General features: G+C 40.6%; 1 protein-coding gene across 4 annotated transcripts in view; it reads right to left on the reverse strand.

Moving 5' to 3' along the window:
* Positions 1 to 13328, reverse strand: part of sox6 (SRY-box transcription factor 6) — a 131896-nt gene that overhangs the window by 38787 nt on the left and 79781 nt on the right. For all 4 annotated transcript variants that reach the window (XM_056412917.1, XM_056412918.1, XM_056412915.1 and 1 more), the window contains one exon: positions 231 to 354. In XM_056412917.1, coding sequence (XP_056268892.1) covers positions 231 to 354 — 124 coding nt within the window. The remainder of the gene's footprint in view (positions 1 to 230; positions 355 to 13328) is intronic.

Genomic DNA, 13328 nt, shown 5'->3' on the forward strand with positions numbered 1-13328 from the left:
CCAAGTCTTTTGTTCCACATGGACCATAACATTCCCAATCCGTAGTCTCAAGTCCAAGTTCAGACAGAGCAGAGCATGCCAGGGGCCTTAACAGTGAATCAGGCATTTGTTTTGTGGCTGTGCAAGTGTCGCAACTTTTAGACTACAAATCATCATTCTGAATTTAAGTGAACGGTAAAATGACAAAGACAAGGTGATGAACAAAATGAAGACTTATGTTGCAAGCATACCTGGCTTATAAGACATTCCCGGAGGGAAGAGAAATCCTTGCTGGGCGGCAGCTGCTGCTGCTGCCAGAGTGCGTTGGTCGTGTGGAAAAATGGGGATCATGAGCGGAGGCATGTGACCCTGGACCTGTGAACAGATAGGGAGTAGAGATCAGAGAGAGGCCTAAGCAGAGGCATGGTACACAGAAACACAGAGGCCACTCAGAGGGAGGCCAGATCACAGCTGCTGCTAACGCGTGCTGACACCCGACGGCCCTCCTGTGCTCACACAATACCTGGCCGAGCTACGCCTGCCCTTAATCCAAAGCACAATTTCACCTCGGTACATCAAAGACCCCCCAAGTATGCACATATGGTTCCAGTAAAAGTGAGAGAAAGCAACATGCGTGGCAGAGAGCAGAGAGGCTCAGGAGTTCCGCACGGCTTGTCGAGAATGACTGTATGTGTTGAGAGAAGCATTCAGCGGCAGTCCTGCTGGTGCAGTCGATACAAGATGTTAGCAAGAGGATTACTGAATGTTTCACAGGGGAGACCCTCACCTCAAGGGAAGATCAACGTCTCGCCTCATCTTGGATGATCATTTCTTTAGATGATAAAAGCCTGAAGACAATCAAGTAATTTACTGCAACTGTTCTCAGCAGAGAAAAAATAGCAGGCCGTAGAAAAATGATCACCACTTGCGTATTTCATTTTAGTGTCATTCTCTTAACTGTCTGTTCCACTCCGCATATTCACCTTCCAGTCTGTTGCCGACTTGCCGACTGGGAATATCAACCCAAACCCCCTGCATGTGTGTGTCAGGGGTTGGTGAGTAGCGTATGTCTCAAAAGTGATGTGTGGGGGTTTTGCACACATGTTACAATCTTACTGTCATTCTCTGCTTCCTGAAACTCTATGATGGGGAGCAGCCCGGCTACCATGGGCCTGCGATGGTTAATCTAGCAATGAGCCAGGCTACCTCAGGGGAACCTGCCTGGAAAATGGGTTAATAAAGGTCATCCCCCAAAATAAACACTTTACAGAATGTTTCTCCATTCAGCCTTCCTTAAAATCAACTCGCAATAAAACGGGTCTGGGTGCAATTACTGCCGCTGCATTGGGGCATGAAATCAACCTGCTCTGAGCAATGACTTTTCCCCCCATGTTCTGGCTGAGGTCTGCTATGATCTCCACTTTTTCAGCATGTGCTGCTCTCCCTGAAGACCCTTGCCCGGCTTAGTCGCACCGTTTCTCTAGAAGCTAGCATGCTAAACCTACTTAAAACTACTATATTGATCTGTCTAGAGGTGCAGAGCTAGACTGAAAACTAAATAAATAGAACCATTTTATGCCTACTGAGCCTTTACAGAAGTGCAAGTGCAGAAAGTACATTATAGAAGAATAGAAAAGTATGAAATTTTTCCAAAAGTCATTCTGTAAAATGTGCTGTTGCTGAAGAAAAATAAATGGCCAGGGAGACTGCGACAAATGACCTTAAATAAAACATTGCTTTATAGGGATTTGAGTTCCAAGTTTCCAGGCTGAATGGATGAAAGATGAATCTTGGCCTTGCATGTATGGAACATATGGAAAAACACAATAATTAATGTCACAACATGAGGTAGGGCCAGTGACAGGCGGGGGCCCGAACACTGGGGAACACAGCTTTTCTCTGTCTGTGTATTTGGACTGTAAAACCAGATGGAGTGTGCGGTAGTCACAGGGCAGAAAAGGGCTCCCTTAAGTCCACATCCTTCCAAGTATGTTACATGTGTTGCAGGGTACTTCATATATTTTCATGAATTAACTAACATGCCTCAGCAGTAAATTAAAAGTTACTTCCCATTTTTAAAACAAAATTATTGACTGTCAAAAATGATATATATAAACTCTCTTAAGTGAAAACATATTTGCCAGACTGTTGTAGATGGGCAACGTTATTGTTCTAATGTAAAAAAAGATGCTCATGAACATAATTCTGATCATCCTTTTTTAAATCATACCAGCAAAACAAACTGATCCGCGACCAGTTGCTTCATTTGAGGAAAAATGTGTCATGATGCTAAACAATGAAATAACCATTTAAATATATTTCTGTCATTCACATAATCTCATACAAAGATATTTAAAAGACCAATGTAAATGCATTTAATTCCTATAATTTAATCATACAAGAGATGTCTACAGAATATATATATACTGAGAGACAGCCAGCAAAAGGCATCAGATACTTGGACGTATTTTTCTCCAGCACTAAATGTAAATTATATCATTTCATCTGGGATATCAGCTTTTATTACTATTATTATTTTAAAATATAGAGCAGAATATATAAGATTCACCGAGGCAAGCAGAGTGTAAATGTGCGTTGAAGGGGAAATAAATGCATTGAGTTTGAATAGCTGTGATTTGCAGTAATGAGCTCCACGCATTAAAGTTTAATTTACGGCAACTAATGTCAGAGAAAAGCAAATCAAAATCTGAGGAGCTTCAAGGTGGCAACACATAGTGGAGGTTAGTTGAGCGGTCAACTTGCAGCTGGCACAGGGTCTGAGCAAATTAAAACATTTTCACAAGTGCTATTTTATTTTACAGTTAAAGTAAAGTAGAACATGGAGAAGAAGAAACAAATATATTTAAAAAAACGACAACAAAAACAGAAACAAATTGTGTTCATATTTGTGAATTTCCACTTTAAGAGTTACCCTCAAGTTCATCTATACAGGACTGTCTCAGAAAATTAGAATATTGTGATGAAGTTCTTTATTTTCTGTAATGCAATTAAAAAAACAAAAATGTCATGCATTCTGGATTCATTACAAATCAACTGAAATATTGCAAGCCTTTTATTCTGATTTATTGCTGATTATGGCTTACAGCTTAAGAAAACTCAAATATCCTATCTCTAAATATTAGAATATCATGAAAAAGTATACTAGTAGGGTATTAAACAAATCACTTGAATTGTCTAATTAACTCGAAACACCTGCAAGGGTTTCCTGAGCCTTGACAAACACTCAGCTGTTATAAATCTTTTTTTTTACTTGGTCTGAGGAAATATTAAAATTTTATGAGATAGGATTTTAGAGTTTTCTTAAGCTGTAAGCCATAATCAGCAATATTAAAAGAATAAAAGGCTTGCAATATTTCAGTTGATTTGTAATGAATCCAGAATGCATGACATTTTTGTTTTTTTAATTGCATTACAGAAAATAAAGAACTTTATCACAATATTCTAATTTTCTGAGACAGTCCTGTATATGGGCTGAGTGCCCAGGATATGTCTATTGCCAAGATGATCTTGAGCAGTCTGAGAATGAAGTGGAGCAGATGTGAGCCGGGCACTTGGGCAGCGTCCCCCCCCCCCCCTTCTCCTCGTAAATACAGCGGCATTGTTGTGCTGGCACTGCTCTTCCTTTGTCTTAGCACTGCTAAGTACTGGATAATGTCATTTCACACCATCTGCCCCCAGGCTTCATTAAAGATACATGAATGGGCTATCTTATGAGAAACAGGTGCTATTGTTTGTCCCTCAAGACCCAGCACGAAGGATCTGACTCGGAATACTTGAAGAGGAGCATCTGTAGTGATCAGTCAGACAGACTTGGCTGAGGCCCCTGTCTCTGCCAGCAAGCACTCCAACAGAGGTTTCTGGGGGAACTCAGCCTCTTTGCAACATGTATCATCAATTCAGATGACCTGATGAAGTCTGCATCAGGCCAGCACGCAATCTGTTTCACTGTCAAGGAGACGTTGCTGTTTGATCAATAGAACCAACTTGCATTTCTTGCAAGTAGGATACCAAATAGATGCCATTGTGGAAAAGCGTTCTCATGAAAAGTGACAGAACAATTGATTTATTATTTTTATTTAGTTCAGTCCCCCCATGTCGTTGTGTCGGTGTGACATTTAACACGTTATATTTTTGCTTCATTGTGCATTATGGAGAAATATTGTTTATTATTCAACCTCTTTTCAATCATATACTCAATCATTAATTTCAGGAAATAAATTCAATTTAAAGAGTAGAAATTAACCAAGTTTCACAAGAAATAGCTTAAAGTTACTAGGCTGACTGTACAATGGATTACGACAGCAGTCCGTCCTATCGGGTCTGACTGCCGAGGACGAGGCAGACGACTCATCTCTCAAAACGGGCTGGACTTGAAAGAACTCATGAACATTGTACTTTTGCAACTACTAGATTTATATATTTTTTATTCCTGTAAGCCATATTTGTGGTGAAATTCAAATAGCACTTAGCATATTTAAGATCAAAGATGCACTTGTATAATTATTTTTTGACAAGCTGTGTGATTAAAAAAACATTTCACTTAAAAACATGTACAGACGTGTGCTCAGGTAATGTTATAAGGTATTTGGGCCGTGAGTGGTGTTGTTTTTATAGAAGTGCAAGCATCCACCTACAACACACGAGCACGCAGCGGCAAAACACTGAGTGCTAATGGAGATGTACAGCGCATTACAGCACCGACTTGGGCCCCTGTCAACACCTATGTTCCTCACTGTCTGTTATAGCCTCTACAAAGCACCCGGGAGGCCTAGAAACCCCCTGCTGGCTCTACCTCGGAACCCCCTTACCCTTCCATGCACTGATCCGCACTCAAGTTTGCTACTCGCGATGCACCACAATGCACAATGTGAAGTAAACTGGGAGAGTTTTTGTTTTTACTGCCAGAATTAGTCAGTATTAACAAGGGGCAAAAAAAAAAAAAAACACCTACCTCATTCCCACCGTGTTTCGTGGTTATTGGGTTGAAAGGACCTGTGAGATCCTGGGTTTAAAATCCTGATTAATTGCTACTTGACACCTTTTAAAACACCTCTGACACATGTGCTTATCTTGGATATAATCTGTATTCATAAGTCCCTAGGAGACTTGTGAAAGTAAAACCCCTTCAAGTATTCTATGAACATACTGACAACAATACGACCGCAAGCTGCCAAAAATTGCTGATGAGTTCATGGTGATAATGTTCTTAATTCTGTACAATAATTAAGTTCATAATAACCCATTAGGAAAAGATCACAATCCCCAGTAATCATTTGGAAGAGGACTCAAGTTTCACTGACATCTCATTTTAATAAAATTACTTCCACGCTTTAGTAGCTGTCAGATCCGCAGCTCTCGCTAACCTTCTCTTTCACATTTTCTATAGGAGAGGTTCTGTAATTTCACCCAGGGAGGATAGACTCCAGCTGTTGCTGTAAGACCTGATAGTTCACACTTTGTTCCCTCCTGCTCTCCGCAGAGCTGCACACCGAACGCCTGCAAATATAGAAATCACCTTTTGTGATCCATTTAAAGGGGAAGTGATCTTGAGAAAGCTGGCACGTCTGGCTACATCCCAACAGCAGCACACACAGTACAACTGACACTAGACAGCAGGATATGTTTAACACCCGCCACTGTGTACACAGCCCGCTGGGTGTATACTGTACTGGACCCTAACCGGGAGGAAAATCACTCAGTGGAAGCACTTCTGGGCTGTTGAATCCTCTGTGTTGCATCAGGATTGTTTTCCCCCCATGAAACAACGGTATTTAAGCACATATTACTCTTTCACTACAGGTCACTTATCAGCCGGTTACAATGCGGCTGTACACTGAACAGTTACTTCCCACACAGCAGACACACACATTGATTGAACGGAGATGTGATGGTGTTTGGATTTGTCTGTAATGGTAATCAGACAAATAGATCAATAGATTTGCACCAGGCTTTGATGCCGACTTTAGGTCTTCATATTACCGCCCACTAGACTGAGGCACATGATGCCAAGTTGTGTGCTCTGAAAAAAGGTCCACTGGTATCGGGGAGGGTAAATACACTGGAGGGGTTCAGGTCATTAACAAAGGGCCCTTGTCCTCGTCAAGTTGCTGAGCTTTCCCCTCACTTCCTTCCTGCAATTGTTAGCATCCTTCCCTTTGAAAGTCAAAGACAGACTGCTGAAGCAAGAGGTCTACAGTGTACAACCACTAGACTGAAAGAAACCCCATAATATGTTCTCTGAATTGTTGGGGTGCAGCTTTCACTCTGACAGCAGGCACTGTTTGCTCAGGTTTAAGTGTAACATTGCACATCAGTCATGCCTGTGTGTGTATTACACTGAGTGCTGTTCAGGATAAAGTGTAGCAAATCCAGACACTTGAGCGAGGTCAGACCATAGGGAACAACCAATAGATGACTTCTTGTTCCACTAATTCCTTGCACAGTAAAACAAGCCTTCTTGGAAAACAGCCATTCCAATATGTCTATATTAAGTCGATGGGAGCTTGAAAGCTGGGTAGTCCATCCCTCTGACCCACCTAACACAGCCCACCCCAAATCCCTCCACTCCAGCCCCCCTCCATCTCATCGCTCCTTCTGACTTCCGTAGCATTCTGGATAAAGCTACAGGCGACTATTTGCTTAAATACACTTACTGCCATTTAGAGGATTTCTGCACACTGTTAATGTAGTTTCAGTATTGCATGTTGCAAGAACAATAATAACAGCTTGACCTCAAGTAGGAAGCAACATGTTAGAATAGGAAGACAGAAATAAGTTAAACAAACACATTTATAGATACAATGCAATGCTTGTGCATGAACGTTAAAATGACGCATTGATTGATACAAGAAAAGATGCAAAAATGTATTTCTAATCATGAAATGTAATCTGTGTTGATTTAGTTTGAATTTTGTATAGAAATAAAATTGTACTAACTCATTAAATTAAATGTATCTCTTTAAAAAAAATTGATTCATTTTGAAAAATTATATTAATTACATGGAAGTAAGAATTAAAAAAAAAAAGTTTCACAGTCTGGCCATAAAATGAAGGTTTGCCATAAACTGGCCAAATCCACGGGCTCTCCCTCACACAGCACGCATAATGATGGGAAAGAAAATAACAGACGTAAACAAACGCACAAGTAGGTTTGGGGCCGGCATCATTATCCTGCATATACATCCTCGCTACATGGAAATGAAAATAAGTAAAATGCCACGGATGCTCATTGCAGGGGGTAAAGTGTGGTACTAAAGAACATTGGACATGGGCTAGTCGGATATGTGAACAGGGTGGGGGAGGAGAAAATAGAGGGATTGAATGTGAGGTTTATCAAATATTGTGGTTGTTTAGCTTTGAAATTTCACATCAATACTTTGGAGTAGAGAGACATAAATGCTTTGTCTATACACTATCCTGTGTTGTATAAAATAGTATGTATATATATATATATATATATATATTCCCATTGAGCTTGACATTGTCTTTGTAATATTTCAGTATGAAGCATTCTTATTTCATTTATCATTGAAAATGTGTTGGAAAAAAACACCTTTGAAGTAAAACATGTCTAACTGCAAAACGGACCACCCCTACAATGTGTAATGGTATTGTCCACACTACAGCTGGATGCCCCCTCTGTCTGGTCCTCATGACTGAGGCTGTCTTCACTATTACCTCCCAGCTGCCGAGGCCCCCATAACGACAGGCCTCATTCTGTTGTCTGCAGGCCTGTCAGGAGGGGAAACTTTATTGGAGACACAAGTGTGATGAGAATTTCAAACATGCTCAAATATCCCGATAGCCTGATTTGACAAAAGATCGAGCAAGAGAAGTAATATGAGGACTTGTTTGAAAAATACTGTTACGATTGAATTATATTAAAGTAGGGGTTTTGTTACGTGGAAAACATTTTTTTTGTAAATGAGAAACTGTGCAGGAAAAAACAACTCATTCATTGTGTTCTGTTGGGTCTGCTTGGACTTTCCTCCTTTTCCCCTCAAAAAACCCTTCTTTTTGCATTGGTCAGAATGCTTTGCTTTGCCCCCCCAGACTTAAGAAAACACGCGCCCCCTTTCTCCCTGCCGGCTGCCCGTACACAGGAGCCCATTAATGCAGCTCCTTCTCCCTGAGAGTGTGTGCCTACTGCTGAGGACGATGGCCCTGCAAAGCCAATGCAAAGACAAAACAGTTTGCACAACATTAGCAGAGAAAACACTGTCCACGCAGAGAGGGAGTGGAAACTAGATCAACATCACACTGGAGGATGTGTTCTCCTCAACTGATATTTTCCCTACGAGGGTCGGTGTACAATGGACTTTATGTGTAGGAGCTCTGCTTTCATCCAGGGAAGGTTTGTGGAGCTCTGAACAGGTGCTTTATAGTGCTAGTTAGAAAGAACAAAATAGTGCTGCATTCATCATTTAAATGTAGTAAATAATGTCAGGATTATTTTGCTTCCTGATTAATTTTTCGGTTTTGTTTGGGTTGTTCCCGTCACTTGTGTGAAGTGATAGAAGAAGGCTGGAAGTTTGTGTCATAAATTAACCCATCCCACGGCTGCTTTACAAACCCCTCAGGTGACTAATTTTAAGTAGACCCTCAGGTGTGATTTCACACATTACAGCCGTTCATGTGGCACCTCTCAGATGGAGCCTCTTAATTATCGCTGCTTAAACTGCTGAGGTGTCTAAATACAAAGGCCAATTACACAAAAGCATGCCTTTATTGTGTATTTTACAGCAATAATGGATCTATGTTTGTCTGCATTCACATTACAAGCAAGCATATGTTTCATTTGACTGCCTCCAAATAGACTCAATAAAGCCAGTGATCAGTTGTTACACTTCATTCACAGAGAAAAGGAGACAGCATCATGTCCTAATGGAACAAAACCCACAGACCATTCAAACAGCATCTCCTGTGTACATTCCTAAAGCATAGCTTTGTTTTACCAGACAAATGGCACTACATAGTAATTGTTCAGCTTAAATTGCACACCATCACTGATATTGCTGAGGTAGTATCTCGGAAACCTTTTTGTGCATCATTAATTTTTAAAAGGGCCGCAATAGCTTCATTGTTTAAATTCCACATTAGTTTGTTTAACGTCAGCATTTCTTCTGCTTACTGACAAGAAGTCACAATTCATAACTAATGAAATTGATCCCTCCCTCCCCGCCGATAAAGTCCACTGAATGGAATATTTTGTATCCAAGTGTCAATATCTTAAATCACAGCAGTTAATGAGTCGGGTCACCACTTTCTTTTATCTTCAGTCTTGCATGTGCACATCTTCATCAGCTAACAGTCTCCTTAAATGGAGGATGAACATGCTGGACTGAGCCTCCCTGGGCGAGAGCCAAGCCTGTCTGACTAGGCTGTTAATGCCCCCACATAATCCTACTCGGCTAACACAGAGCTCCGCAACACAAGGGAAAGCACTGGCAGCGCAGCATCCACACAGGCAGTGTGCACACAGTAGCACACTTAAACACACACGATCATTTCCCTGCTCTATTATTCTCTTATTATCATGCTAACAGTACCAATCTAGCAGTCCTAATTAGGGGACTTACAAATTCTCTTTAACAATGTCTATTTCTGTGCCTCTTTTCTTGCCAGTGCATTAATAATAGTCTCACACTGAGAAAATCATTTGTGCCGGGGAGACAACAAAAGCATCTGAGAAAACACAAATTAGCGCTATTATCTTTGTGCAATTACCATACAGCCCTGTGTTTATTGAAACTCATCTGATTGATTTTAAAAATATTTACCATAATGTTAGTTTTGGAATCTTTGCTTCTCTAAATTGGTAACCAAACAGAATCAGTGGATTCCATTACTGCATTGGATAGCATGCATATTCCATTTCTTCATAACAAAGAAGTGATTACAGAACAGTATTACTAAAAGCCAATTTATCCTACAGGCCAAACACCAATTTGACAGCATTTCCTTCATGCTGGGAGATCTGGTTAGATAACTATTTGATCAGCATAGAAAAGTTTAATACATAGCAAAAAAAGATTTACATAGAAATGGTAACTAGTCTGCTGCAGAGCATAATGTATCAGGCTGTGTAGGGCTTGTGAGGAAACAGATAATACAACCTGATGCAGGCCAATTTTTATGGGTCCACTGATTCTCAGTGACAAAGACCGTACATTGACTTTTGGTGCAAATCAAAGCAACAACCATCATTAAAAAAACAAAAAGAGGAAAAACCCAGTGTGTTAAATTGGGAATACTCTACAGCCACTAATACAGAAGACACTTTAACACAATTTACCCTGAGAGTTATCCGGTTGCTTTGAAACAAACGTGACTAAATCACTCCTGTCCAGAATAAATGTTCCCCTTATATTAACTCAAAGTAAACAACAGCATGTAATATCAACATGTCTGGATTAAAACGGAAATGGTGTGAAAGAAAATAATTCACCTCTGAAGAATGACTGTAAATCCTTGTTCTATGGGACCTCGTTGGTCTCAGTATCCGTTGACCTCAAACATGCCTTAAGCTCTACCGCTTGATTGTGCACCTTTAAAAGTGGTCAGATAAATGCTGGTTTAATTTAATCTTTATTTTAAAGACCTTTAGCATTTTACCATTGAATGTCTGCGTGCTCCTGACGGTTTCTTGACACCATTAAAGACACATGGGATAAAGCCCCACAGACTTTGAAGTATGAGGTGGACAACACTATACTGGCCCTTCTCTTATAACCTCAGGTTTCTTTTTTTAAATGGAAGGGATACACACATTCTGTCGTTGTGGACACAAGGTTAGAGGTAGGACACAGAGGCATAGATAATGTGTGTGTACGGTTCACACAGTAAGGTTGGAATTTGAAGCTCTGCCTTGTATAGGAAGAGAACGAAAGGTTAAAGGGAGATAGACCTGCTTGATAAACACATCATTTAAGTTTTCAGAAGCAGTTATGTACACAACACGGCATACAATGGCTGTCATAGCCGTATTCTCTCTCAGATCCTGGATCTTACAGTGTCACAGTTGGCACATCAATGCCACAGCCAATCACATTTAACAATGTCATGATATTGTGATTTTTTTAAATGGATCAACACTTTAAATGCAATGAATTAGATTAAAAGTGTCCCTCTGTTTCATCAGGGGAGCTCAGTTTCCTCCACCTGTTTGTGAAGATAAAGTTCACCCTGACCTTTCCGCCAATATTTATTCTCTTGATGTGTGTATCAATGCGTGGGCCCCTGTGTGCCTGTGTACTGTACACGATTGAGTATGTGTATGTGAGAGTCAAACCATGGTTTGTGTCTTAACAGACCGATCCTTGAGGAATGCATGAACTGGGGTCATTGTAATGAGTGAGAGGTCAGAAGACGGGTGCTCACTGCATGACTATGGACACGACCGTCACCGAGAGTTACATAGAGCTCCACATCTCATGAGGGCATATTTTTAAATGTTGTGACCAGAGAGACTTACACTCTTCTGCCGTTGCCACTCTATTACTACTCAGTTCTTAGTAGCATGCGTAGCCTTTAACTTAAATGTGCAAATTACAGAAAATGCCAAACATCAGAGTGAACAGTCTGATGATCAACATGCTGCCATTTAGCTGCTCATCTGCTGCCACTGCTCATCCATTAGGAGAAAGTGGGAGTGACTATGAAACGGAAAACCATGAAGAGGAGACTCAAATAATGCCCAATGTGCCTGGGTGAAAAATAGAACAGTGTACTCATTATTATTAGGATTAGGATTATTACTATTACTATACAAACAGACTCAGAGACTTGAGTGTATGACTTAAACCAGCTCTCTGCAAATATATATGTTTAGTTGTCCCATGTGTCTTGGTGATGTTTCAACTAAATCAAGCGTTAATCTCATCCAGAGATTGAATTAGTGCCAAGATGATTTCAACGATGAGGATGGATTGAAGGAATACAAACAAACTGATGGAAAAACACACAAAGCCTTGAAGCTTTAACTTTTGATAAGCCCCTAAAACTGCAATCATCTGTTATCTTAAAACAAGTGACATTGTAATCCCGAAGGACAAAGACCAAATCTCTATCGCTCTCTTGTCAGAATGATGGGAAAGGATAAAAAGAGAGATGGCTATTCAAGGGGGAAACTTGATTCAACTGCATTCTGCCTTCCTCCAAACCTCACTAACTGAACCTTTATAACTACACAGATTCCCTTCAATCCACATGCAAAAGCACCTTGAAAGAACACATATGGCGTGCCAACAACAATCTCCACTTGCAGCCCCCATGGTTTTATTGTTTGGGCAGTTTACAATGTCAACTGATGTGATCAGGTATATTATCAATACAAGACCTCAGCTTAGGCTCTCTCTTGGTTTTCTCCCTGAAGCCAAAACAGAAGGACTTTGATGGCCAGTGGGGTCTCCAATAAAGTTTAGTGCTCTCCATTCGAATAGCAGAGTAACTCAATCCTCCAACACTGCTTCCCACTTTCCTAAAAGTCTGTAACATGCAGGCTGGAGGCTTGTTTACAGAACTAATTAAGTCAAAGCTGTTATATATTAAAATGGCCAGGGCATTTTTAAGAGGCAGCAGTAATGAAAACGGAGTGTCAAAAATGCTTGACTAACTTGCCTCTAACCTGACTCTCTTTTATCTACTGTCTTTCCTACTCTGACTTGAGAGGAGTGGCCATCAGCACACTGGATATCTGGAGGAACTAGGTTAGGGAGAAAGAACACATTCTGCTTTAAAAGGACTTGCTGATAAACAATGTTCCACAATCAAACTTATTTGAAGTATTGGGAGTGACTCCTGTTTGTTCTCGGTAGGTGTTCTGTCTGCTTCGCATATCCAGCAAAGGCTGATGGGCGAACAGATGGTCTGACCATGGGACTCTTTTGTTTAATTGTGGATGTAGCTTCCTTTTTTTTTTCAGGGAAGATCTGTGGCACATTTGGTCAAGAGGGAAGCTGGCTAACTGGCCTCTCCAAAAAAGGACTCTACTTGTATCTCTGTTCAAGGGTTTGAAATGGATATTTAGAAGCACATTCCCATGCACACTCAACCCCCCCATCCTCTCTCAAAATTGTGCATCAAGGAGAATTTTCAGGTATAATTTGCCTTTAACTTTGTGATGAAAGCAAGAGCCTTTAAAAGTGAGATGCATTCGGGCTGTGCCTTATGCTCAATGAGCATCAGTGAAGGGCCATCCATAATGTGAGTATACTAGTCCCTCAGTAGTGTATAAGGTACTTCATTTTAGAGTGTTTTCGAGACAGAGTGTCGTGCTCTGTGCTTCTCTCCAGTGGAATTTTCTAATAGACTGTCCACTGTTGAAGTGC

This window comes from Pseudoliparis swirei, chromosome 4, assembly GCF_029220125.1.
Source record: "Pseudoliparis swirei isolate HS2019 ecotype Mariana Trench chromosome 4, NWPU_hadal_v1, whole genome shotgun sequence".
NCBI classification, from domain to species: Eukaryota; Metazoa; Chordata; class Actinopteri; order Perciformes; family Liparidae; genus Pseudoliparis; species Pseudoliparis swirei.